This window comes from Loxodonta africana, chromosome 18 (assembly GCF_030014295.1).
Source record: "Loxodonta africana isolate mLoxAfr1 chromosome 18, mLoxAfr1.hap2, whole genome shotgun sequence".
In the NCBI taxonomy this organism is placed as follows: Eukaryota; Metazoa; Chordata; class Mammalia; order Proboscidea; family Elephantidae; genus Loxodonta; species Loxodonta africana.
Window position 1 is genome coordinate 63502371 of NC_087359.1, and position 27582 is coordinate 63529952.

Here is a 27582-nt window from a genome sequence, read left to right on the forward strand (position 1 = left end):
TTTATCCCTGGCCTGGATTGGAAGAACTCATTAGCAGTGGAAAGCCTCCCCAGTGAGACTCTGAACATGGGTGCCAGCTAAAAACTCAAAGGCCAAAGGGCCCTGTGTCAGTCCTTCAGGAAAGCTGAGGGCTAAGACAAGAGAAGAGGTGAAAACTTCAGGCTAGGCAATGCTCCTCCCTGGCACTGGCCCACCCTACCCTCAGGCTGGGCTGCACAAGTATGGAAGTTTCTCAGAGCACAGGGGCCTAGGAAGGAAGGACTGAGAGAAGAAAGCTTTGTTAGGTTCCTGCCATGGGTACTAGAGAAGGAAGTTTTAGAGTGAGAACGGTATGACACAGAACTGAAGTGAGGAAACTGAGGGGACCAGGGAGATGAAAGGGGTCACCTAGACAGGGAAGGAGGTGAGGGGGATGACTCAGGAGGCAGGGAGGGAGGAAGGACAAGGAGAGGAGAGGGAAGAACTGAGAAGACTTTGAGGAAAGTGAAGCAAGAACTATGGCAAAAAGGCCAGAGAGTGGAGGGTGGCAAGCAGGTAAAGGCCACCCAGGAAGCATGGGCCTAAGACCAGATGTCCCTCCCCTCTAGATCCATGACCATCCAAGGGAAACCAGCAGCAAGGTACAACCAACCCAGAATGATAAGGGCAGAAAGAAGAAGGGCATGATGGGTATATGAGGGTAGGGGATGCGGTGTCTGTAACCCAGCGTGGGTCCATGGGGGAATCCCAGCCCCAGGGAGATGGAGACACACCCTGGGCACCCTCTTCATGGCACAACCTAAGTCTCTGGACAGATTCAGACAGGGATTCTGAAGATTAAAGGGACCTGTGATTTCACCTGCATCTGACGGAAACTCTCAACCCTCTGCCCCGTCTCTGCCTGCGAAAGTGGCTGAGTCTCTGGGGCGAGAAGGCCTTCCCCAGCCCTTGAACTATACAGGGGGAGGGAAAAGGCTGAGAGCACGGTGGCCCACCTGGCTTGCCCACCTGCTGTCGCTGCAGCCAGCCACCTCCCTGCTAAATCTTGGCAGCCCAGGAGGGTCCCAGCAGCTTCCGCGCGACCCTCGGGGAGGGGCTCTGTGAGGAGCAGCTCCGCCACAGCACGGCCACGGCGTGTGTTGGAAGAGGATGGTTTATTGTCTGGGTGGATTGGTGGCTCGGGCACGTGGGCATCTTCCGTGCTACACTGGGCACCTGGTGGCCTTTCAGGAACGGTTCCATGGGGTCAGGCCCCACATTGGCCCCCTCAGCCCACCTGGGCCCACGTGAGGAAGGCTGGGATGTCCCGCACAGGCACGTTCCTCGTCAGCGCCTTCACTCGAAGATTCCGGTCATCTGTCAACAGCACCACCTCCCGCAGTAGCCGGATTGGCTCCTCTGTTGGTACAAGAGACCCAAAGGCTTTCGATGAGGGTGGAGGTGGGGGCATTGGCTGCCTCCTTTTCCCTGCAGGGGAATGTGGTCCTGGTGACTGAGGGGTCAGGGTCAGGGTCAGTCATATCTTGGCCTTCCACAAGTCCTTTCTCTCACTCAGACTCAGCCTACAGTGCCCCTCCCTTACTGGCTTAGACAGGGCCGTGCTGGGCTGCTGGGTTTCTATCCCAAGGGCTAAGTCCACCTGGCTTCTGCAGACCTGTCTCCCAGGCTCTGAACTGAGGGAGCAGATGCAGTCCTTTTCCTTCCATTCCTTCTGACCGTGTGGTACTCCTGGACTCACAACACTCGGCCTTTGTACACCTTCTCCTTCCATGGTCAGCAGGTCTGTGCTTTAGGTATCAAGAGGGAAACTAAAGATGGAACAGAAAGTGTATCTAGGGCTCTCAGATGTGGGGGAGGGGTCAGCTCCACGGAGCTCTGAGAAGGGGAGGGGAAGGATCCCTGGCAGAGCAGCTGTGCCAAGGTGGCCCTGAGGCTATGCCCAAGTGATCTTCTCTATTAAATAAAAGTAATCCATGTATAAGGTGAAAATCTCTAACAGCACAGAAGAGGAAAAAAGAAAGGTAAAGTCAGGGTCATCCTTCCCAAACTCTCCATGCCCTCCGTCTTGCTCCCAGGATTTGTATCCTTCCAGATTTCTTTGTGCATATTTGCAAGTACATATACTTGTAAGTATAAACTCCCCTTCCCACCCTCCCAACACTGGGATCATACTAGCTACATTTACTTTACTCAAACTGCATATTTGAAGGGTCTTTCTATATTGGCACAAACGGAGATGCTTCATTTTTTTAGCACGATCTCTTCCCTCAGCTTTCTCTCCCTAGCTCCCTACCTTCGATGTATTAGGGAAAATTTTAATTGGGGCCAAGTAGTCACACAAGTGACACCCTCACCCCTGCAATCCCACTCAGGTGGCAGAACCACTCCTCAGCCCCAGGCTGGCTGCTTCCTGACAGAGGTCCATGACAGTGAGGCATAAGAAGTGTCCTGCGGTGCGCACTGGCTGTGTGGGCAGGCGGGGCTGGGGGACTGCAAAGATTCGCGTCTGCTCTGAGCAGTTTTCGGCTTGCCAGCTCCAGGCAGGGAGGCTGAGAACTGGCTGTCGGCCTCAGGATGGGAGGCTTGTGGTGTTGATGGTGGCGAGAGGCGGGGAAAAGTGGAATGTGGGTGTGAGGGGAAGAGGCAAGGAGCTGTAGACAGGGAGAGAAAGGAGGTCATGGGTAAAGATGCTGAGACCACTCAGCTGCCTGGGCTGGCCCCTCAGGGGTGTCAGTGTGGGGGGCTGGTGGTGTGTGGTGATGTGTGGCGTTCCCAGCTGGCTGCCTAAGTCTGTCTGCAGCCTCATCAGTCCTGCCCTGGGACTCAGACCAGGCAAGTCCCAGGCTTTAGGTCAGCCAACCAAGGCCCGGTGTTGCTGGCAGGGGTCTGCAGGGGTTTCTGTGGATACTTTGAGACATTTTTAACAATAAACATCCTCTGTTTTGACACTGGTAACTTCACTTTGTTAGAAACCAGAGACTGTCATCTTGTCAGGCCCCATCCGCCATAATCCACATGATTTTAAAATTCAACATCGTTTACACATAAACATTTGGTGACGGTTCCTCTGTGTATCTGACAAGTTAATCTGCTAAGAATTCACACTGACAAATGGGGTTTGATTACACCAGCCGTTGCTGATGTAATTCTGATAGGGGCGGTCCCCAGGATGGCAATGGGTTCCTGAAGGCTGTTTGGGGTGAAGTGGGGGTGGGGAGATTAGTAGGGCCAAAGCCAAAACACGTCTCTGCTCAGAAAGAAACAGCTCCGAGGCTGGGGTGGGGCCACGGCAGTATCCTAACCACACTTCCCAACAAGGCCTTCTGCGATCCTGCCTACCTCTCCTTCAGAGGGTGCTTCTGGGGCAAGCAAGCAAAGCGCCTCCAGCTCAGCCAGGCCTCCTTTTGACCACCTGAATGCCCTAGGTCTGGCCCTAAGGGACAGGACATGCAAGCCATGCGACTTGTTTCTTTCCGGATTTCTTTGCACGTTTACTTTTTCCCCCGGGACCATCATTAGCCACATTCACTTACTCACACTATGTATCTTAAAGATCCTTCTATGTTGGCACAAACAGATACCCTTCACTCTTTTTTGATGACCTTTATATGGTCTCTTCCTCATCTTTCTTCCCCTAGCTCCCTAACTCTTTAATGCACTGGGGAGGCTGGGAATGGTTGGACACCTCTGAGGAACAGCAGTCATGGGGCTCCTTACCAGCCTGATTCAGAGGCTCAGGCAGAGTAGGGGGCTGTGCTAATGTGGATGGGGTAGGAGGAGATGCAGGAGAGAAGATGCTCCCAAAGCCAGGGCTAGGAAAATGCACAGAGAAGTGAGGTGGGTGACAATGACTGCGAGATAAAATGACAAGACTCTATCCAAAAGCAGATAGGAACCAAATGATAAGAATGACCAGCTCTGCAGATGACAGTGAGTTAAGAGGTCCTAGGAATTTCTTTCACAGGAAGAAATGCCAGAATTCTAGGAGGCAAAAGCAGACAACACCTGAGCCTCTGTGATCTTATGGGGCTGTGCAGGCAGGAAAGTTCACGGTGGAGGATGAGGTGGTCAGGCGCCTCACCTGGGAAGAGAGCCCTGGCATGAGCCTTTGACCCAAAGATGGGATTCTGCTCATGAAAAAGCAGGTCTCGAAAACTGAGCTGAGGGCTCAGTCTCTACTCTCACCTGCCTCCAACTCCAGCCAGCCAGCAAAGTGCTACAGTTCGTGAAGTAGAGACTAGGAAGACAATGCCCACCACCTGCTGGGGAAGTATCTCTACCCTGGGCCTGATGTAGGGTCAGCATCCAGGGATGAAGTGAGAGGGGCAGGGAGGCGAACAGGACCAAGAGAAGGTATGCCCCAGGGACCACTGGGGGTTGTCCTCTTCAGAAATGCAGAGGGCTGGGCTCAGGAGACCATGGCCAGAAGAAGCTGCAATGAATCATGGAGGTACTTTTGCTGTCAGAGAAAACTTGCTGAGGTCCCGAGGAACGACATGGATGCACGCAAGGTGGGGATGCTCACTGCCTACAGCCTGGCTCCCTGGGCTGGGTTCAGACCTAGTTAGCCCAGGGTTCACCCGGCATTCCTTGAGGGTGGAGTGGGAGAGCTGTGACAGGGAGGTCTGACCCCCTGGAGGGCAGGACACTGGGCTGTCCTCCAGCTAGCCTCAGACCTGAGTCCTGATTCCTCAGGCATCCCAGGTCAGGTCAGTGGAAGGCCCTTCTCTAGGGCTGAGGGTGGGTAGGACGAGGCAGGGAGGGGAATGGATGATGCTGAGGCAGATGCCACTGTCCAGGAGAGCTGCCAAGCCATACCTTTGTTGGTGGGCATGAAGTCCTTAGCCTTGTCTTTGCAGTAGTGGAGGCAGCAGGAGAGGATCAGGTCGTCGTTGTTCCCCTAGAGGAAGACAGTGTGAGAAGCACTGCTGGGCAGGAGGGGGCGCCATGTGGAGGAGGCAGAGGTACCCTCTGCCTCTGGGGCCCTGGGGAGGGTCACATCCCAAAGTCCCTCCCATACCTGCCCTGCCCTGTTTGGCTGGGTCTAGTCAGTGCCCAGGGTGATCGGGAGGGCAAGAAACACCACCTGTTGGATCTGGTGGTGGCAGACCCCTCAGCTACTGGGGCTGACCTTCTGTCAGTCCCTTCCTCCCGGAGACCCTGTTCTGAAGGCTGGCTGTGGGCTCTCCCCTGGTGCTTGGGGTCTCACCAGCTGGCCAGTGATGTCCTCGCTGCGGAAGGCGATGGATTCGAGTTCATTGCCACGGCTGGTCAGGGCCCGAAGGCAAGAGTCCCGACTCTCAAATCGCTGCTCGAGGAACTCAATGGACTTCCGGGCCTTTTCCTGTACCACGCGGGCATAGCCCCCAGCCCGGTGGTCTGTCTCCTGCCCCTTGGCCAGGCCGTCCAGCTCATTGATCACTGATGAGAGAAATTCCCACAAGGGATCAGCTTTTACGTCTGCCCTCACCCTAGGCCTAGGTTCACTCACTTTCCTCCCCAGCCCCTTCCCAGACCACGGAACCTACCCTGCCCTATAGGAGTCTTCTGAAGAAACTAGGGTAAGAGGGAAACATGGAGGGGGCAAGAGGTACCCCAGGCTTTCCACAGTGCCCCCTCCCCTTTCTATCTCTTCCCCTTGGCCCCACGCTCCTCCCGCGAGGAACTTAAAAGGATTTTCTGGGGTTGCTGTATTCTGAGGAAGAAACCTGGCCCCTCTATTGCATTCCTTAGTTATAGGATCCAACTGAAACGGCCCCTCAGGAGAGGCAAGGGTATGCAGCAGTTGAAGGCAAAGAGAGGCACTTTCCTTCATCTACTTAGGACCCCAACTACAGCAGCCCAGGAGGAGCTTTTGGCTACTGCTGATGGCCACTTTTTATACTCCACCTCCCTGGCAGAGAACAACGAGGTCACCACGTGGGAAGCAGGACCCACAGCCTCACTTGGAAGGACCTCGATATTCCCCCAAACCATGCCCTTGGCACATCTACCTCTTCTGATAATGCACGTGTGTGTGTGTGTGTGTGTGTTTGTGTGTGTCTGTCTACTGCCTGCCTGTGTGTCTAGGACATGGCTTCATTTCTGGTGAAGATTCTTTCCAAAATTCCAGCCAAAAGCCTGAGGTCAAGTGGGAAATATGCACTCCTTGGGGGCTCCGGGAGAGTTTGGGGTCTGAGGCCTCTCCTCAGTGCAATGATTCATGGCCTGGGGAGTCAGCGTGAGCATGCTGTTCCATGGTGAGCCTGGCACTCACTGTCTGGGTATTCAGAGACACTTTCTGGAAAGGGCCCATGTGAGTGTGCGCGTGCGCACACACGCACACACGCATGATGCCCACGCTCTCAGCAACCTGAGGCTGCAGTGTCCATACAAAGCATGGCTGTGGGGGTGGGGGTGGTGATGGATGGTGTAGCAAAGAACATCAAACAGGAAAAACTGGTATTCTATCCCAAAATCTGCTTTCCTGCTTCCAAGCTAAACAGGCTTCAAAGGGGAAGCTTGTTTGTGCTTCTGCACCAGGCAGGGCTTCTCGATGCTGGGGTCAGGCCTAAGGAGCACAGAGCAGGTTAAAGAGCAGAAGAAACAAGCAGCGAAAGCTGTAGGCTTAACCCTTTGCTGCTCAAAGCAGAAGGCATGAGTCCATTAAGGGAAGTATTAGCGGACAGGAGCCCCCTTGATGTCCCAAGAGCTTGGGGGCCTGGCCAGTTACGGAAGGCTCAGGGAGCTGGCATGTGCAGCTACAACAGAGTGGTCTGCTCCCAACACCACCGGGGCTCATTTATTTGTTCTGTGTATCCTCTGGGTGTTCTCACGTGTGTGCTCCCTCCCCAGGAAATCTGACTTTCCCTACTGGACCATAAGTTCCTCAAGTGCAAGGGCTGCAGCTCTGCCGTTCACTGGCTCCCACGAACGAGGAGATTGAGCACGCAGTGGGACATATCAGTGCTGGTGACCAAGGACCCTGCCAGCTGGGGATGGTATCTGAGGCGCCTTCTGAGCAACCTCTCTTGGCTACACCATTTTCTGACCATCTAGCAGTGACCAATTCACTTTCTTCCTTGGAAATCTCCTGGGTAGCTGAGGCCTATGAAAGCACAGAGAAATATCCTGAATCCTCTGGCCAGAGGGTGGAAAGCCATCTCACCCTAGGACCCAGTAGAGGAAGAGAGCAAGCCTGGGACAATTTGATGGTCTTGCTGCTCTGCCCTGGTCACAGAAGTTGCTCTGCTTCTAAAGAACAGAGAACCTTCCCTTAGGTCTGAGGGCCTGGGTTTAAGAGGTTCTGGCCAGGCCACATGGGGAGGGGGAAGGAAGACGGGGAGGGTGGAGGCGGGGAGGAGGGCTGCTTCAGTGCCAACATTCTCAGGTGGTGCTAATGTGTTTCCCACAACCCCCCAGGGTTCTGCAGCCTCTGCAGGGGCGGATGTTTCCTGCCCTTTGTTTCCACCCCCATCTGGCACTAAGACACTTGGGACTGGGAGGGAAGGCCCAATGGAACATCTTGGCATGGATGTCAGAGGTGGCTTGGCAGGCAGACTGCCAGTTTGGCAGCTTTACTAGAGGACAGGGCTCCCGAACTTGCTCCAAGTGGCTGCTGAGAGGGGGACATTAAAAGGCCTGGGCTTCTGATCATCTCCCAGACCCTCTTCCTCCACAGTGTAGCCATCAGCTATATCAGCTACATCAGACAGGAGCCCAGAGCCCAAAGCCTAGGGGTCCTGAGGCTGACCCACCACAGCCCTCCGAGAACCCAGGACCTCGACAGTTCCCTGCAATCAGAAATCTGGGAGGCCCAGCTGGGCTCCTCTGGTTAGAGGGCTGGGAGCAAGCTAGGGTCCTGAGATGATGACGCTGCACCAGCACTGATGACCAGACAGGAATCCACAGGTAGGAGCTGTGGGCTTACTCTGGACGTTGCCCATCAGTCTGACCTTAGGGTGACATTGGCCAGAAGAATCCTACCTCGAACCTACAAAATGATCATGAAAAGCTACAAGACAATCAGACCAAAGGCATCTAACCACTTCAAAATCCTCCCAGCCTCCCTGCCAGACCACCCAGCAGCACTGCCGTTATCTGCCAGGGCTGAGTGTTTACCAATAACGGGAACCAGCTTTGCTGTTTTACTGCAAGCTTTATAAGGATAAAAACAAGGGCTGGGCTCATGCAGCCTCTGGTTGCTGGGACACAGGAGTTCATTTGCTCAAGCAGTTTAAGCCATGGATCAGCCATAATAATCTGAACTGCTTTGATTATTAAACAATTTTCCTTGCCCCACGCATTCCCTACTTCCCTGCAAATCCTGTCTTACACACGCACAGCAGGGCTCTGCCTGCCTGGCCTCGGGCCTCGGGGCATGTGTGTGGAGGGTGCTGCGCACGTGCGGGCCGATCTGGCCTTCCCGCCTGACTCACCGATGAGGGGCACCACCAGGATGTACTTCCTGCTCTCCAGCAGCCGTGCCAGACTAGCCAGGTGGTCAATGAAGCCATTGGTGTCTGGAACGAGGAACAAGGGTCTGATCTCAAGCTCCATCTGCCTCATCTGACTCTGGTCCTCCAGGACGGCCTACAGGGACACAGAATGGTGAGTGAGCCAGTGAGCAGGCAAGCCAGGGCCCTGACTTCACTGTGTGTCAGCATCCTGCCCCAATGAACCTCTCCCCCAACCCCCAGGGGAGCAGCAAAGCCCCTGTCAGGGACTGGGCAGAGCATTGCAGTAAAAACCCATATAGACCAAATGGCCTGGGACTGAGAAAGCACTGGTGATGGTGTCTAAAAGACCTGGGGCTAAGATCAACAAGGGAGAGCTAGGTTCTTTGGAGGATATGAGAGTGGTTTCACGTATATTGGTAGCACAGAGAGGAGTACTTCTCAATGCAGACACTTAAGTATATCCAAAGCAGAATCTGTTATTTCAATTTACTGTGTAGCTTTAAAAAAAAAAAAAAAAAGTTCAAAAGCTATACAAAGAAAGTGATGCTGACAACTAATAATTAATACCAAAGCCCCCCACAGCAGCAGGAGTCTATCAGTGTTGATAACTCACATGTCTGCAAAGAGCAACACCCAGACGCCACCTCCTTCCCCTTGACCAACACAGTGGTTTCTAAACGTTGGTGCTTGTGTTCTACTTTGCTCCTTTGCCACAACTCTGTAAATCTATATAATTATTTACTTGATGTTCTTCTTTAACGTGACTTTAATGTCAACTCACTTTTTTTGCTTAACCTCTTCTAAGTGGTCGTGTCCTTGGTACCATGGATTTGTAATATCCTAGTCATGTTCACTAGTGCATGCTACATTTTCGTAATAAAAAGTTCAAGTGTCTTCTGTGCACCACTTAAAAACCACCTCATGTAGCACCAGCGGTCTGAGCCTCACACCTTGGAAAGCGCATTGCCTTGTGTGTGTTAGCCTTACAGACTTTGGTGTCTTTTGGGGAACCTCTGGGCGCATCCATGGAAGCCCAATTTTTTCATGTCTGACAGAGCCTTTTAAATGACAGTAGCCCTTCAAGAGAGCTCTGGGTATGTCCGTCACTACGGTATATGGTCACTATTGGGCCTCTTCCTCTTCTGGGGACCACGGCCAAGAGACAACTGATTCGCTGGCATCTGCCCAGACAGCTTGCTCCCTGTATAGAGCCGGAGGGCATAAACACAAACCTGGCAGGGGCCAGGCGAGCAGGTACCAGCCCTGCCACGCCCTCCCATGGCCTTCTGTCACACAGCAACTTGCAGAGACGTGCAGGTGCAGGGCAGGGGAAGTAGACGTGCGTGCCAACTGAGATGAGGCCCATACTGCTGGGCCTTGGCCACTAACAGTCAGCAAGGAAGGCTGCTCAGGTTTCACTGACAATGACAGTAAAACTGAAAGGGCATGGCTTCAAGTGATGGGGGTGGCTTCTCTGTGACCTGCCGGGGACCTCTCCCTATGAGTAAGGCGATGCTGCCACTGCCACCACAGCTGGTGGAAGGCACAGGCCACAGGACGCTGGCAGGCATGAGAAATGCGACTTGAGAGGCCCTGTCTGCTCAAGTCTTCCTATTTGATCTCATCTCATTAGGGGAAAGTACCACTGCTGCTGGCCACCCTCCCAGGAGACCTGGGTCACTGCCCCTCCCCACAGGGCTGCCAACTAGAGGGTGACACACATTCCACTGAACTTGGCTTGGGTATTTTGTAAGACGAGGAAATGGTCTCTGCTCAGGTTCAGTTAACAAGTCCCTGCCCTTTCTCCTTCAGGCAGACAGCATCAGGGCACCTTTCCTCATTTTCCCAGGTCTTGGTGTTTTCCCTCCGGCTCCCTGAGACTCCTGCACACATCTCAGTTCTGCCTTGAGGAATGACACTCCAACCGTGCTTTGAATTCAACCAGGAAGTGGAACTGACAGCCAATTTTTTCCATGTGAACAATTAGCTCCCCAAACCTTCTGCCATCCTACCTTTAGGACTGGCAGTGGGGATGAGGCCTTTGACCAGGTGGCCAAAGGAGGATGAGCCCACCTGGGTGTTCTGATGACAGAAGAAAAATACAGCAACAGGGCCCGGAGAAGCTCAAACCGTCAAGAGTTCTTGAAGCTCTGGCTCAGGGTCAGAGAGGTGAGCAGGCCACAGCCTCTGGTGGAGGTGGTAGCCTTTCTGGTTCCCTCGGGTGGGGTGGGGTCATGCTGTGTGAGGGTCGGAGCTGTGCTGCCATCATCCGGTCCCAGGGACGCCCGCAGACAACTTCCCTTAACCTGGCTCTGCCCAGTGAGTCACCACACAACTGCTTCCTGTTCCCCACATGCCCTCACAGAGTCTCAGGAGATAAAACGAAGCTGCCCCTCTCCTCCTGGGGTACCAGCGGACCTCTGGGGGTCATATGTGGGTCATGAGTCTGGCCCAGTCCCCTCAGAAAGAATGGCAGACTGAGGGGGCTTGGGAGTCTGCAGGCACCCCTATGGGTGTCTGTATTTCCGGCCCTTTCTGAGCGGCGCTGTGTGTGTGTGTGTGTGTGTGTGTGTGTGTGTGTTTAGCATTTGCCCTCCCAACTTTTCCAGATTTTACCCGTCAGATTCCTGGCAGCTGTGCACGGCGCCTGTGCCGGCCGTCACGTCCCATTCCGATCTCTGGGTTGCACGGTGAGAGAAGGACACAGGATGCGCAGGGAGTGAAAAAGTGATGTCGGCGGGGAGATTGCCAAGTCCCCACTCACAGCCGTGGGACACTTGGGGAGAAGGGGGAAGCATGCTGCTGTGGAGTTCAGAGGCCGGTAGTGAGATTTATTTTTGTTTGTATGAGTAAAAAGCTGCAGAAGCCTCTGGTAGGGGTGAGGGGGTACCATAGGAATGCTGTGATTCAGAGAGATGGGCCTTGGCCGTGAGTCAAGTGTGCTGACCCGGAAGGAGAGTTTCACAGTAACCCTTTTAACTGCAGCTAAGGCTGGGCCACAATGGCCTTTGGACAATGTACTGGGAACCCAAGGAAAGCACAGACACTGAGTCAGACCCACGGGAATGGGCACCCAACGGCCATAAAGTGAGGAAGAGAAAAGACCTTATCTCTGTCTCTGGGAGGTGCTAGGTAACCTACTTTCTCTGAGATGTGGGAGCATCCTTGAGCAAGCTGGTGGGAAACTGGTGAAGAGATGAGAAACAACAACCTCTAATGAGGAAGCCAGCTGGCTTGTATCTCCAGGAAGGGTGCTCATGTTTGGGGACTAAGTTCCCTCTCCATTGCAGTGGGGATGACTTTGTGATGTTGATCTGCTGAACACTGAGACACTGAGAATTACAGATACAGACAATGTAACTAGCTCACACAGGAGCTGTGGAACTTGGAGAACCCAGATCACTAGGCAGAGCCAGACCAGGAAAAGACCTTCTTTGGTCTTTCTTCTGCTTAGGGGCTCCACAGGCAGTGAGGTGGCTTCCTTCCCCCTGTAGGGTGATAGAGTATTCATCCCTGGGCCTCTCTGGCTAGAGCAGTGTCTTCACCAGAAATATGTTTTGTAACACAGCAATTTTTCACATTCACTGTGTATGTGAAAATACCTAGCAAAGGTGCCTGATATAGGTATTAGTAACTTAGCAAACATCAGTTTCCTTTCTTCTTGTCCAACTCCACTTTCAGCCTCGATGAATCCAGGAGGGTAGATCTCTGGGGAAACCACTGGGGAGCAGAACTGGGGATGGGGAGGGGAGAGGTGGGGGGAGGACTGTTGATTTCTATTGTAAGACTCATAGTGGAGTGTGTGTGTGTGTGTGTGTGTGTGTATTCAACGGTGTGGGTGTATTTTTTTAAAATGAAAAAGTGGAAATGAAATGAAAAATAGGACTAGTTGGTGAGATAACCACTGGCAGGCAGTTCCTTCTTGTGCCCTCAGAAAGCAAAGGGAGCAGATCTGGGCAGACCACCAGCTTCCCCTGGGAGCAGTGGCTTAGCATCTTCCCTTGGGGTGGATGGCTAGTGGGAAAATCACTGCTTAGGATCCCTTCTCTACATGTCCAAAGTCCCAACCACAGAGATTCATATTTACTTGCTTTCTGTTTTAATGTTACACTTATGATGACTTGTTTGTTATTTCTTGTTTTATGAGGACTGAGCTTATTTTCAAACTGGGCTGTAAGGTGCTCGCGGAGACCACTTTCTTTTCTTGTACAGCTGGATACCCCTTAGTTGCTCACTGAACTCAATCACAGAATCTCAGAGTTGAACGATAATCTGACTGAATTTGATCTGATAATTCTTCGTCTGAGAAAGCCAAAGAAGGGTATCCTTTTTCCTGATGGACAGGGAGTGGGAGGGCTAAGTATGGCACCTTTGAGCTTGCTCCCAGTCCAGTAGCAGCCCAAGGGCATTCCACCAGTGGCCCGACCATTCTGTAGGAGGACAGGACCTTGTGGATGCTGCTGGAACCAGGGAGGTGGGAGTGGCTAGACAAACCGGAGGCGCGGCACCACAGTCTGCAGGGACACCGGAGTGGGTTCGGATGGGGAGGGCGGTTGCCCGGCTCCACAGGCTGATGTGCTTTCCTGCCCTGGCGTGAACGTGCCCCTGGCCTGGTAGTGCACTGGCTCCCACCCTGCCTCCGACAGCTAGGAGCCAGGGCTGAGTGTCTGCCTTCCGCTAGCTTCCATACAGGTGTGGGGGGCTCTGTGGATGCCCCATTGTTCCATAATGGCTCCCCCCCCCCAGCTGGGTGGCAATGTGAAAGGGCTGTAGCTATATTTAGAGTGAAACTCCTGGGGCCACCACAAAGGAGTGACTGCATCTTCAGGAGGGGTGGGTGGGCGGGAAGGGGACAGGGGAGCAAAGCTATTTTCAGAACACATGTCATTGCTGGCTACAGAGCAGGACTATGGCCATAATGCTGAGGGGAACAATAGCTGTGGCCAGAGGAAGAGCCTGTTATGTTTCAGGTGGGATGTTTGCAACTGCTCAGGAAACCTGACCCCGCCCGACAGCAGCACAAATCACAGCAAAGCCTCATGGAGGCAGTGAGGAGGCCGAGGAGAGGAGGCGAGGAGGTGGGGGATTCACAGGGCCAGGGCCAACATGAGGTGCCAAGAGGTCCCGCCTCATGGCTGAAGGAGGATATTCAGTGACTGCTTTGCCCAGGGGGCCTGATGAGGAATGAAGCACTTCTGACCAATTTCCCAGACAAACCTTGTACCCTGTTCTGGTCTCTGGACACCTCCCAAGAATGGCAAGGGGAATGAAAAGAACTCAGGTGGAAAGCAGCAAGGTGGGCAGAACCAATGCAATATGAAGAGCTGTCTCAGGCAACAAGACTAAGTCTGGACTGAGCCTGAGTGTGGCCTCAAGTCCCCAGGTGGGCGGGCTTGGCCCCCCCAGCATCCAGGGGCCTGCCTGGGCTGCGGCTCCAGCTGCACAGGCCCAGAGAGCTCCCCACACCCCTTTTCTGACCTCCAGTCGGCCCCACTCACCAGCCTCTGTGCAATGCCGGAAGCAGGGAGGGACAAGCTGCGGAGTGAGGCCAGGCCTCACCTCCCCCAGCCCCACAGATGACTTGGGCCCAGGGGTCTAGGTGAGAGCAGAGAAGAGGGGGTGTGGCAACAGCCCCAGCTCTCACTTGGACTTTACAGCCATCATGGGGGCCAGGAGGATTTTTTCAACCCCATCTTCATATCCCCTTCCCCAAACATGTGTGGTTCCTGTTTTGCTGCCTCTGTAAAAGGCGCTGGGAGCTGGGGACTTGCCTTACACCTCTCGGCTAACACCCCTGGAGACTGATGGAGTTCAGAGCAGTGTAATTTACAGCCCATCCCTCCGATCTGAATTCACTCACTCCTCTCTTCCTTATTGTATTAGTGTGACCCAGGTACCTGCCAACAATAATGGCCTCTCAAGCTACGAGCCTCTCCCCTACTCCCAGGACAATTTATACCTTTTCCTTGGGATTTTCCCCCCTTAAATTAAACAAAAAGAGGAAAAATAAGAAAAGGTTAACATGGGTTTGGAGCGCTGAAGCCCCGGTGGTTCTGGGCAGGGAGCCAATGGCCCGAGGGCACACACATGTGTGTGCTCTCCCAGAAGGGCCTTCACCGGCCCTGTTTTACAGCCACCTCGGCACAGACTCCAGGGTTCACGCATATGGCCAGACAGATGTGTCTGGCTTACGTTCAAGGCTGGAAAATGAAGAATTATGGAAGTGAAGGGCCCCGGGCATTAAAGGGGGGGGAAGGGAAGGGGGGAATTTTTCCTCTGCTGAGAAATCCTCCTGTGGCTGTGAGGCTGGAGGAAGGAGGCGGACAGGAGGCAGGGCCGCCAGCAGCGGTGCATGTGGGGCCTGTTCTTAAAGGGGCCATGGCACCCTGAGCTGCGGCCAGCCCCTGGGAAGCCCTCAGGGCTGGGGCCCGAGCAGCCTCCTCTGATCCTCTGAGAGAGCTGAAGGGGAGAACAGGTCTCCCGGAGAGGGGCGGCCAAGGGCACTGGAAGTCACATTTTCGAGAAGACCTCCTACTTGTAAGGTACTGGTTGTCGCTGGGAGAGGCAAAGCTGAACGTGGTGCTCTAGACAGAGACGGATCCCTCATTCTGTGCTCCCAGAGCAGAAAGGAAGCATCCTCGACTTCCTTCTACAATACTGGTTCACATGTCACGTCACTTGTTAAACACTGGCTGCTGCTTGTACACTCAGGAAGGTGACTTTTTTTGATAACTTCTGTGTCTTCCAACCGTTAGCATAGTAGATGTTCGATACCACTTGCTAAACTGAAGACCTGGTCCCTGATTCCAAGGCGGTCACAGTACAGTGGGGAAAAAAGCCCAGAAAGAACTGTAATCTGAGACATGATACAAGTTTCACAAATGAAGTATAAATCAATGCTACAGAACACTGAGCAAAGAATGATGAATTCCTTCTGGGGGGAAATGAGGAAGGCTTCACTGGGGGAGATGGGAGTTTCATCTGGGGATTGAAGGAGGAATAGAATTTCAACAGGTAATGGGAAATGTGGAGCAAGAAAAGGGTACTCTAGTTGGAGGGAGTGGCATTAACAAGACCCAAGAGTGGGAAAGGGCTGAGCATGTCTGGGGGAGAGTGAGTGGAGAGCAAGGTTAGCGTTGTTGTCCAGGCAGGAGAGCCTACATATCTCGATGGACACTTGAAAGGTACTGTCTCATCTCGGCCTCTAAAAAGGTGCTATCATCATTTTTATTTTGTAGTAGACAGAAAAACAGGTTCGAAGAAGTTAAATCATTTGCCCCATGCCACACAGGTAGTAAAGGATCATGGGGATGAAGTAGTGAGAGAAGAGGCTGGAAAAACTGAGAACAGATCAGAAAGTCTTAAATGCCATAATAAAAAATTAAACTTTATTTTATTGGCCAAGCAAAGGCACTGATGATGTATGAGCAGGGCAGTGGCTCTTTTGGGAAGGGAATGATAAGAACAGGTAAGATGCACTGGAGGCAGTAGATGGTAATTATGACTGTGTACTGCACGCCTCCAGGAGGCGCCATTCACTGACCACAAGATAAATGGCACCCTCTGGAGCTGTACAATGTTGAGGCCTTGATTGTTACAATTTAAGCAAGCACCTGAACTAGAATAGTAGTAGTGGCAACGGAAATAGAGAGGAGGGGAAGGAATAAATGACTGAAAAAACAGGATTTGGTAAAAAAATAATTAGGTAAGAAGGTTAAAAACCAGGGAGAAATTTCAGATGACGTTCTAGTTGCTACCGTCTATTAAGTCATTGAACAAATGTTTGCCGAACACCAACTCTGCTCACTGAGACTAAGAAGTAGTAGAAAGGAAGGAGGAGACCAAAAAGAAAAAAAAAATAGTGGTGAGGAAGCCTATGGTCAAGAGAGAAAGAAAAGACGAGGGTTCATTTGTGCTAAATGGAGCTGGAGGAAGGTGGTTTCAGGCTCTAAAGCCCTGGGAAGTCAACTACGACGAGGCAGAGGTCTGATAAAGGCAGGTTCTTGGTGGTATGTGGCACAATGTCCTGCAGCTGCTGGGTCAAGAGTGAACAGGAAGTCAAGAAATGGACATGGTGAGTACAGATAGGACTTTTGGGAAGACTGAGGGTGAAGAAGAAAAGAGTCACAGGGCAGAAGCTGGAGGATGAAGCTGACTTGAGGGACCCAGCAGAGGTTTACATGCAGATGCATAGAGGCAGCCGCCATGATGGATGATGCTGGTCAAGGTATTATACACTTGATTCCAGTGGGGTCATGAATATGTCTGAGGAATGATGGATCCCAACTGGTATTCATTCTCCTTCCCAGGCCAGGGCTCTGTCTGAGGGACTGTTACACTAATGTCAGGCCATAGTGACCATTTATGGAGTACATACTACACGACATGCATTGTGCCAAGCACTTGGCAGGCACTGTCTCATTTCAGCCTCACAGCGAAGCTAAGGGATAGGCGCTGTTACTACTTTCACTTTATTGATGAGGAAACAGGCTCAGAGAAGTTAACGACTTGCCCACCATCACAGAGCAGTAAGTGCTGGAACCTGGACTGCAATCAGGTCTGCCTGATCACACGCTCTTAGGCTCTGTGCCAAAGGAGAGGGGCAGCTGAAAAAAGACTTGAAAACAGACATTCCTGAAGAGACTGAGGGGAGTGGCCTGATGCGTCCCCATACATACAGTTAATCACTGTCTCCACTGAGCCCTAGATAAGAGGAAGTGAGCTGGGATATTCAGAAAGAAAAACTTGCTGGAAATGAGGGTATGGTGCACGAGAGGGCTGATGGTGGAGGAAGTCCTCGTGTGGAGATTAAGTAGTTTCTTTCTGGGAGGGTGAAGACAGTGTCTGTCTAGAGGGGGCTCTTCCATTACACTGGGAATCCAGGTAAGTAGACCGTGCCTGTGATATTCTTTCCCCCGAGAATTCGTGCTCTCAGCCGAGATTCCAGGGCCTCTCCAGGAGGAGGATCTGGATAAGGCTCAGGGGAACTGTGAAACCCCTGAAATTGTATGAAGGATCATGTACGTATGGTACGCTTGATTATGTATTTATAAATCATCACTGGGGGAGAAGCTTTCATCAGATTTTCTGAGAAGAACCTGACTTTGCCTTGGAACCCAGGAGAAGAAGACCCCAGGCATGAAATGTGCTACCAGAATTTAGTGGTGGAATAAGAAAACAGGGAGGAAGTACTAGACAGGACACTGTGAGATCCTTCCTGAGAGGGTCCCACTCACTCCTATTCCTTGCCCACACCCCCCTCATACTCTATACAGCCACTACCTTGTTGGGTAGCACCCTTGCCAGGCAAGCCCCACCTGGATCTTTTCCTGGCGACGCTGCTGCTCGGCTATCTTTCTGGCCAGAGCCACTTTCTTGGCCCGAAGTTCCCTGATGTCATCCTCGCCCCCGCTGCCTTCGGCCTCTGAATCTTCCTCAAAGTCTTCAATCACCACATCCTCCTCCTTTGGGTGGTGGGGCCGTCAGGGGAAAGAGGACACTGTGAGTCCATGGCATTTACCAAACCCACCCGTCTACCATTTCAGATGTCTCCCACCATGCTTACTGGGACCATTCCCTGCAAAGGGCCCCCCCAGGGTGTATGTGCTTCCCTTGGGTCAGGAAGAGAGGGGGTGGAGAGAAGCTGTCACTCTTCCCCCCAAATTGCTCCTCTTTGTCCTCTAGGGCTCCTTCCTCTTAACTGAGTCACAGACACACACCATACGGCACTGCCATTCACATACATATATTGTCATGCTTGCACTCACAGCTCTTCGTACTTCTTGCAGACTCACAAGGTCAAACTTGAACCTATTTTCATTTTGAAATCACCAAAGGGGGGAACAACAGAAAGAGTTAAACCACCCAATTTAAATCTAATTCATGCTAATGATCTGACAAAAATCAGCTCTGGCCAACAGCTGGGAGTTAGGCGTGGATGTTCGCTTGTCCCAGACCAGACTGAGTCAGGGAGTAGATGCTCTAGCTCAGCAGACCTTGCCCTGGTTTCTTTTTAAGACCACAGCCTGGTGGTAAGGGAGTTGCTGGTCCCCATTACGGGAGTTCACATGACGTGACTTTGCTCAGCTGCTCTCCCTGGGCCTGTCAGGGTAAGAGGTGGCTGGCTAGCGTCAGGCGCCTGCTGCCAGGCTGGCGGAGCATTCCCCAGGGATGGCACCTCCCCACGCAAAGCCTCTGCTCTCAGAAACACCACTCTCCGGGTGGTCTCAGGCTCCATTCCTCATGCTCTCACTTTTGGCCTTGGTCAGCAGAGAACACGCAGCTGGCCAAGAAGCTTCCTTTGAGGGACAGTGTTAGCGTGGGTACATGGGGAGGGATTTAGTAGGAGAAGATTCCTGTGTTTCTAACTGGATGATGATTATGACAATGGTTATGATAGTAACAGCTACCACTTACTGAGGGCTTATGATTGGCCAGGTACTGGGCTAAGCATTGTTCCATGTATTAACTCATTCAATCCTCACTACTACTTGTGAAATGGGTACTGTTATCCCTATTTTATAAGTGAACAAAAAGAGTTAAATAACTTGCTCAAGGTCACATAGCTATAAGCAGCAGAGCAGGGATTCAAATCCAAGTGAGTCTGACTCCAAGTCTGCACTGTTACCTAACTCTGGGCAAGCAGCACTGGGCTGGGGTCCTTCTTCCAAAGGGTACCTCTTTGGGTTCTTGTCACTATTACAAAGTCGGCCTGAATGTGGACCATAAGCCCAGGTCTAAGCCTTAGTGGCTCAGTTTCACCAGGCCTCCCAAAGGCCTGCCCTGGGCCTGTTCAGAACAGACTTCTCTCTCCTCTCTGTGTACCACAGATGATATTCAGATGGGTTGTCCTGGCTGAAAGTGATTGGCAGGGTGTGTGGGTGATGGGAGGTGTTTTCTCTTGGGAACAGAATCCAGGTTAAGGAGATGGGTGTTTTGGTAGCATCCCTGAGGATTCTGTTCTCTTCATGAAGGATGACATCTGAAGGAACAGCTTCCCTTCTGCCTCCCAATCATCTTAAGTGATTCAGTCCTACAGCTAGGGGGGAGATGAGATCTTAAGATGGGGCCAGAACTGCCACTATTCTAAGAGGTCTCATGAGTCTGGGGTCTGTCCACACTCACCACTCATCCGGCAACAGGTGTGCCACAGTGTCACAGAGTTCATCTCCAAAGAGGCCCAGGCCATGGGAACGAGGAAGGCTCTCTGCACACCCACTTCCTTGTTCACGGGGCTAACCTGGGATGGAGTGAGTGGAACAGGACACCTGACTGGCCCGTGGGGGAAGATGGCCTGCTCTGATCAGGGATCTACAGGGCTATCATGAGGCCTAGAGGGGGCTTGACGGAGGTCAAAAGAGGGTCAGAGAGGCTTGTCTGAGGTTCGCTCAGCTCTCACAGCAAACGAGGAAGTGTAGGGTTATGAAATTACACAGACCAGTGTAAGTAGGGTTTCCCAGGGGCCACTAACATAAAGGAACCCAGCAGGCTAGTGGGAAAGGAAGAAGTGGGTAGCTTGGTGTGGGTCACAACCTTTGTCTGGTCAATGAGCCTTAGAAGGAGCAGAGAGTGTGGCACAGACAAGATGCGGGTGCAGAGCTGCTCTGTTCCTTGTAAGAGAGCAGGAGACCCTTCTGACTTTTACACTGGACCCCTCCCTCTGAGCCTTACTTGCCTAATCGGATTTGGTACCGTGGGCTCCACTGTCCAGAGGACGTCTCTTGTAGCAGTCGAGAACTAGCCTTGTTTATCTTCCATTACCTCCCTCAGCCTTAGTGCATGGAAGAGATAACAGACCGAGGTGCTGCGCCACCCCTGCCTCCCTACACCACGCCCAGGGCTTGGGTGGCACTGCTCTGCCCTGCCCGAGGCCTGGACACTCTAATGGCTTTAGCAACTCCACTGTCTCCTCCCACATTGACAGCTCATTCTTTCCCATTATTCCCTGCCCAGGTTTCATCTGGAGGAGTCTCAAATCATGGGCTCAGCTTTATCCCTGGAACCACCTCTGTCCTGGAAGCTGAGCCCCATGTCATCAGGGAAGGGGTGGGGTTCTTCAGTGATCCTAATGAAGGCAGTCCAAGATTTTGCTGCTCTGAAGACTCTGAACCAAAGGTGGCCACTCTATCACTGCCTCAGATCACAAACGACAGCTTCCAGCTGACATCTGGCTTCCCTGGCCTGTTGCTGATTTCATCCCTGCACCGCACCCTGCTTCACCAGGCGCTTGAGACTGCTGCGGGCCAAATGACTGTGTTGGCCTACGGGTGAACTGGCCTCTGGCTAGAATGGCTTCTGTCCCTTCTCTAAGTCCCACGTTCCTATCCACCTAAGTCCCCTCTGTCTTTAACATTGTGGGGTAAAAGGAGGAGAGAGACAACCTTCAGGTGAAAATGAGGTACGTATGCATACACGCCCAGAAGAGTTACTCACACCCAGACACACAGCAGGACAGCTGGCAGTGATATTAAATGCATACATGCTCTCACACCATCACACACTCACACTGACCAAGAACCCACAGACAGCAGGGAGTTGGCAGCAGCATTCAATGAAAACCGACACACAAATCCAGCACATATGGACCCACATCAACAATCACACCCACAAAGATACATACATGACGGAAGGGCAACTGCTGGTGGTGTTTATGGGGCGGGTACATAGGCATGAGTGTGTCTCTCTCTCTCTCACTCACACACACACACACACACGCACGCCCATGCGGCCTGGAGTGAAGCAAGGGCTACAGGAACAACCAAGGGCAAACAAACAAGAGGAGAATTCCTTAATCACATCAGGATGTGCAGAAGGGAGGGAGGGAGGGAGGGAGGGAGGGGAGAGAGGGGGTGATTTTCCACAGGGGCCAGCAATGTCAGCTCTTCCTGTACGTGTGCTGGAGGCTGGAGTTCAGGCCTGTGCGGCACTGCACTCCACACATCTATAAACTTGATCCTCAGCCTGAACCCTAACACCCCCCTCTCTCTACTCCCTTTCCTAAGCCTCCAGAGCTGCACATTATTAAACTCTCTCTCTTTCCCTCCCTTCTCCTCCAATGCAACATTAAAAAGAAGCATCTGGAACTCGTACTGGAGTGAGATGGAGGCACTGGGGTGGGACTGGCAGAAAGGGGCACCAGCAGAGTGCACTCTTGAGAAGCTGGCTGGTCATATTAACATAGACACTGCTCTGGGCGGTTATAAATAGCCAGGAGATACAGCCAAAGCCACGGGCAGAGCAGGGCTGGGGTGGGGGAGCTTCCCTCTGCTATAGCGCGCTCTTCCCGCACAGTACCTCATCTTCCAGTTGTTTTCCCTCTTGGCTTCCCATTTCCTTTCCCATGGTGTCTGGGACGGGTGCCACTGACACATATTTTCCACCCTTGAATGCCAGCAGAGGCTCTTCTTGTCCACAAAGGGCTTCCAGAAAATACTTCAGCACTGTGACCCTTTTGCAGTCGGCTGCAATAACCTACAGGGTGAGAGAGAGAGAAGAAAAACAGCATTTTCTGAAAGGGAAGATGAAGATGAGAGACTGTCGGCTGAGGGCACATGAGAAATGTGTCAAAGTCACTGGGCAAGGGGTGCAGGCTGAGTCAATGGGACTGTGCGTGGGTGCAGGATGGTGAGTGAGGGCCAAGGGTAGGTTGAAGACCAGGCTCTTCCGAAGGCATAAAGTCACCACCGTCTCTCTGGGGTACCAGACAACCCCAGCACCAATGTCGGGGCCCTCTCAGGTTTGCCTTTCTTTTACTTTAGTTCTGATATAAAATAAGATTCTCCTAAACTTGGTATCTAACTGGTAGAAGAAAGAGTAGAGTGCAGAACACTGGGCTTCATGGAACACAGCTCTCCTGGTCCCCCTCGCTGCCACTTTTCACTCTCCTCTCAGCTCCGCTCTCTCCAGCCTCCCCAAAGAACTCGAAAGCCTGAGTGCAAAATGAATGATGAGGGCTTTCCTGGCTGTTTCATTTCAGCCCAATCATTTTGGGCTTCCCCTGACAGGTTCCTGCCCCACCTAACAGCTCCTCATGCTTAAGAAACTGGGGTCAAGCAGGAGACTGTCAGGAGAAGGGAGACATCAGAACTCTGCTCCTCCAGGGGTTCACGCCACCCTGCTCCCATGTGGCCACATCAGCACATGAGCCAGTGCTGTCAGAGAAGCTGGGGCTGATTTAGCTGAAATGAAATTCAGTATCTTGAACAATCGTCAAATTGTTCGTGTCTCAGATGGGACTTTCACAGCTACCCAGTCTGGGGTCCTGCCCCTGTGTGGCCACACACACATATACTCACCTCCAGACCCATCTGCTTTGCTTGTACCCTCCATCACTCTAGCCCTTTTGTGCCCTAACCTTCGCTTCTGGCGACCTTTCCTCCCTGCTGGCAGAGCACTAGCCGAGGGAGGGGAGGGGCCCTGCTTGATCTGGAGCCGGGAAGCAGGTGAAGGCCATTCCACAAGGGGAACACACTTCAGCGGCCATATATGCCACAGGGTGGCAGCCCCTTCTTCATCATTGACTAGCCCATGTTGAGCTCTCCCCCACACCCAGCCCTTTTAATGCTTCCCCATTTCTTAATGTGAAAGGAACTTATATGTCTGTATCACTCAGTAAAGTACTAACTTGGAGATGACTGGATTGTCTGCTCACTCTTCACAGGTACCTGTGTTACCTCTTTCACTTGGACAGTAACCTCACTGGTGGCAAAGACCACATTTCAGACTTCTCATACCTCACTGGCAAGGGGTACCAAGGGCATACAACAGGCTCACAATGAACACGGGGAGGGACAGGGATGCTGGCCTGGGTACCACAGGGAACATAGGACACTGGAAATGTGCACCACTCTGTTAGCTGTTGCCAGGAAGGTGCCGCACATGCCAGTCAACTGTGTGCTCTGTGACGCCATCCTCTGCCACCTTCTCCATCTGAACTGGCCGCTCTCCCCTGCCTAGGGGTGGTCCCTGCTCTTCCTCTCCAATGGCCCTGCCACCACTATAGGCTAGAACCTCAGGCTAAGTACCTCAACCGCCTACGAGGTGCTCAGCTACCCAGAACAGGCTCAGGACAGAACAGCTCCGGAGCTGGGGGTGCCCAGTGCTGGGCTCACCTCCTTGAAGGAGGAAGGAAGCCCTCCTTGGGCCAGGGCAGGTGACCATGGGTTCCATCGCGTGTGTTCAAACATGTGATGAGGAAGGCTAGAAATACAGAAGCAGGGGCTAAAAGGCATTAAAGAGCAGAGCTGAAATGAGTAATAGCCTGGCAGGCAGCACGCACAGTGGCCTCCCTGCATCCCCAGCCTCTCACTCGCAGAGGAAACTTCTGCATTTCCACAAGACTGCCAGTTTCCTCTCTGTGGTCTAATTTTAACCACCTTGTCGTTACAGTGTGTGTCAGCCACCTGACCCCATCATGACCTCTGACCTTATGCCCTAGCTACTGCTTGCACTATGGAGAATTATGTAATGGTTCCAGGACTTTCCTTTTCGGTGTGAGGCTACTGCCACTGAATGGGGAGGAGGAGGGGGTTAAGGAGTGAGAGAGGGATAGAGCAAAAGCTTGAGATGGGTCCCTGGTACCACCTGGATGGTGAGAGAGACACGGGCATCCCTGCTGAGTGTGCGACAGAAACCTGCTCAGAATGGGGGACCTGTGCAGACGGCTGATAAGTGGGCAGGAGAATGGCTGCTGTTGGCACATGGGCTGGAAGGTGTGCTCAACGGCTCAGGAAGAAAGCGTGACTCCTGGCCAAGAGGAGAAAGGCCACATGTGTGGACGTGGGACTCCTGGAGATGGGGATTTCCCGGGCACAGCGGGACCCAGGGATGCAGACATCCTGAGCCTGCCTGCGGCACATCCTTAGAGGATCAGTGGGAACTGCCAAGCACATGGACACAAAAGCAAAAAGGAGGCGGCTTTTTTCTTTTTTGCTGGCTGTATATCGGGTCGCTGTGAGTCGGAATCGACTCGATGGCAGTGGGTTTGGTTTTGGGTTTGGTATTTCCTCCCTATTTAGAAGGAACCTGACTTCCTTGGGGACTGGGTCTGCTGTGGCCATTAGGTCCTCACCTAGTGCAAGGGCACTCCTGGCTGTTTCTCAAAAGGGCCCTGACCCACTAGGGTCTCTGGATTGGTATCAAGATACCGGAAAAGGAATCTACCTGTTTGGAGAGAAAAAAGTCACCCAGCTTTTTGGAACAGCGTCCTCTCTCCTTTGCAATCCAGCCAGTAGGGAGAGTAGCCCGGATTGTGCAGTTTCCTTAGGTCTCTAGAGTGCACTGTGGGAATGGGAGAGAAGAGCTCGAGCTGTTTAGTAGATGGGGAAACTGAGAGGCGGAAAGTCTAGGGCATGCCCAGGGGCACAGGGAAACTTTCTCTGTCCAGATTCCGAGCCTGTCTGCTACTGCATTCTGCTTTAAGGTAGCAGGAATAAACCCAGTGGGGTGAGGACCACAGTGTTCCTGACCCTGGAGTTCTACAGAGGCTTATGGGAATATTCTCCTAGACAAAGCCTCTAGCACTTGAGTCAGTAAAAAAACAGTAACAACAACAACAACAAACTAGTTTAAATATGGTTAATAAGGGCTATTATGACAGAGGAAGTCCTTTAAACCACCTACAAAAAGCAAACTCTGAGATTATCTTTGTCTGGAGAAGGAGGACTTCTGGTAGGAGAGGGGTTAAAGCTAGTCTCCCTGCTTGGAGAGGAAGGAGTCCAGATGAAGTCTATGACATAATCTCCACAATAACTCTGTTCATGAGCACATTTTTCCATTCTATATCAATGAAAAGCAGAGAATGTAAGTGGTATGTACATCGCAGCTCTGGGCAAACTAGATTCTCCAGAGGAAGGAGAGCTGGGCAGGAAAGGCCTCCTTCCCAGGGAATACCCCTGGGGAACCTGGAGACGAGCACCTTCTCAGTGGCAGTCATGGCCCTTCTAGAGGGGGACTTACTGCGTAGATTATCAAGAACCTCTGAAGTTACAGACAAAATACCTCACACACATTTTCCCAATCAGCTTTGAAAAGAAAATGGGCTTTAGGCCAGGGAAGAGCTGAAAGAAAGGTACCCTGAGAAAGCCCCTTCCCCTGAAGACCATCTGAGCCAGCTTGCCCTATTAGTGGGAACTGAAACCTCTAGCTTCAGGGCTCCAGTTAGCACCCTGATCAGGTCCACACGCGAAGAACCAAGTAGAAAGGAAAACTGAAAGTAAGATGTGGTGAGGAGATACAGGAGCCTGTCCTGTTCCAGGCTCAGTTCCTTAGAGAGAGATAATATGAGCACTGCATGGGGTGAGTGGGGGCTGGAGTTATAGAGAAGGCTTGGTCTTGAGGAAAGCAGAAAGAAACCTCTAGGTCAAGAGAGAATAGGGAAGTCAGACTGGGCTATATTGGTCTGGGGTATCTTAGGTGAGAAGGTGGATAAGCAAAGGATGGTGTTCTCTGAAAACTGGTGACTGTCCACAGCCACTCAGCATGACCTAAGGGCAGCTCCAGCAGGGGATCGAGTCCAGCCTGGGCAGAGGTGCCCAGGAGGGAACAGAAAAAGAGATCTAGGCTGCCTTATGGAAGGTGGGGGAGGGTGAGAGAAAGAAAACGGAACTAACATTTATTGAGCACCTCCATGTGCCAGGCACCACGTACTGATGTTCTTGGAGTTGTAAGGGTTAGTGCCTCAAAGCAGCCAAAGGGAAGGGAGACCCCTCACCTCTAGCCAGGGGATATGGGGAGTTGGTGGTCAGAGAACTGAACCAGGATTCTAAATGCAAGCTCTATGGAATGAGGGTCTCACCCCATCTTTAGTGGGTTCCCATTTTCTCCAAATCAGCTCTTAAAAGGCACAAACACCACAGCAGCTAATTGGATTTTACAAATTTTCGTTTTCTGAACTTTTGGTTTGGGGGATCAGAATTTAACCTTATACTATCAGCCAGTTCTACTTTTTTCTGGTCTTAAACAATCTAGTTTGCTACTGCTCCTCTGGTTAAAAAGAAAAATCACACGGGGTTTCCCCACAAACTCAAGTTTACAGGTTGTTTTTCTTGTTTCTCTAAGTGGAGCCATTTATTCTCACATTTGTTGAAACCTTCAATCAAACTTTATAGCTTGTTAATTTTACAGAACGTCCTTAAAGCAAATAAGATGCAGACAGGAAAGTGAAGTCTTGCTGAGATTATTAAAGAACCTTAAAATAGCCCACAAATCCACCACCAAAACTGGTAAAATACAGGCTGCTTGGCTGGCTTCTGAGGTCAATTAGCAATGGGTTAATTATCATTTTTAATAAGCCAACTCGACAGGATTGGCTACAAAAAATTTAACTCAGACTATTCTGTTTTCACAAACTGGCAACCTCCAGCTCTGCACCACTCAGACTCATGCTCACAGGAGACTGAAGGGTGGAAAGCACAATTCTGTAACGGCCAAGGGTGGGTCAGCATGAGAAGGGGTCTGCCAATGCAAGTTCAGACACAAGAAATAAATATCGCACAGGGAATCCTCTGGAGCTGGGAGGACAGAGGAAATGGTTCATTCACATTCCTAGGGGGAGGGGTTTCCTGGCAGGGACCAGACTCCAGGGGCAGGAGGGAAACTGGCCACCAGGATGCACAATCACTATGAAAGCAGAGGCAGAAGCTCAGGAGAGGGAGGCAAACATTCGGGAGCTCCGTGGAGCAGAAGGAACTGATATGGAATTGGGAGCAGGGGGCAAGGAGTCAGAGGGGAGAGAAAGGAAGAATCTGTACAGGAGCTGAATGACAAAAGGGGCAGCAGAGTGAGCAAACGCCAGGGTCCCTGTGCCAGTTCCACAGTCTGACAACTGTCCAGGGCATAATGTCCACGGGATCAACTCCAACAGTCTTTCACTCTCTCCTTATCCCTGCTGAAACAGGGCCTCATTTCTACACAAAGACCTGAGCATAGGCCACTTCTTCCGTCACTTGAACCCTGATGTCCAGGCCCAGCCCTCTCTAGTCGTAGGGCTGGTCTGTGCTAGCGGAGGGACCAATGGGTCACAAGACAAAACAAGCACATGACTGGCCAACCCACAGTAGCCACACCATTCCACATGTCTAGTCCCAACAGCTGAGTTTTCTTCTTAGAGAATGATTTATGGGCTGTCACCAATCAGCTGGCACTGTATGGATACCTCTTGGCAGAG

The 27582-nt window shown here is 52.1% G+C and overlaps 1 protein-coding gene across 11 annotated transcripts in view; it reads right to left on the reverse strand.

Moving 5' to 3' along the window:
- Positions 1 to 1246: 1246 nt before the first annotated feature.
- Positions 1247 to 27582, reverse strand: part of SMG6 (SMG6 nonsense mediated mRNA decay factor) — a 234378-nt gene continuing 208042 nt past the window's right edge. For 5 of the 11 annotated variants that reach the window (XM_064271533.1, XM_064271530.1, XM_064271528.1 and 2 more), the window contains 6 exons: positions 21711 to 21887; positions 17735 to 17881; positions 8397 to 8550; positions 5189 to 5400; positions 4798 to 4879; positions 4212 to 4411 (listed from right to left, as the gene is read on the reverse strand). In XM_064271533.1, coding sequence (XP_064127603.1) covers positions 4278 to 4411; positions 4798 to 4879; positions 5189 to 5400; positions 8397 to 8550; positions 17735 to 17881; positions 21711 to 21887 — 906 coding nt within the window. In that variant the 3' untranslated portion in view covers positions 4212 to 4277. Of the gene's footprint in view, positions 1378 to 4209; positions 4412 to 4797; positions 4880 to 5188; positions 5401 to 8396; positions 8551 to 17734; positions 17882 to 19541; positions 19657 to 21710; positions 21888 to 27582 lie in introns of those variants that run through there. The other 6 variants (XM_064271536.1, XM_064271532.1, XM_064271535.1 and 3 more) reach the window with 4 other exon arrangements.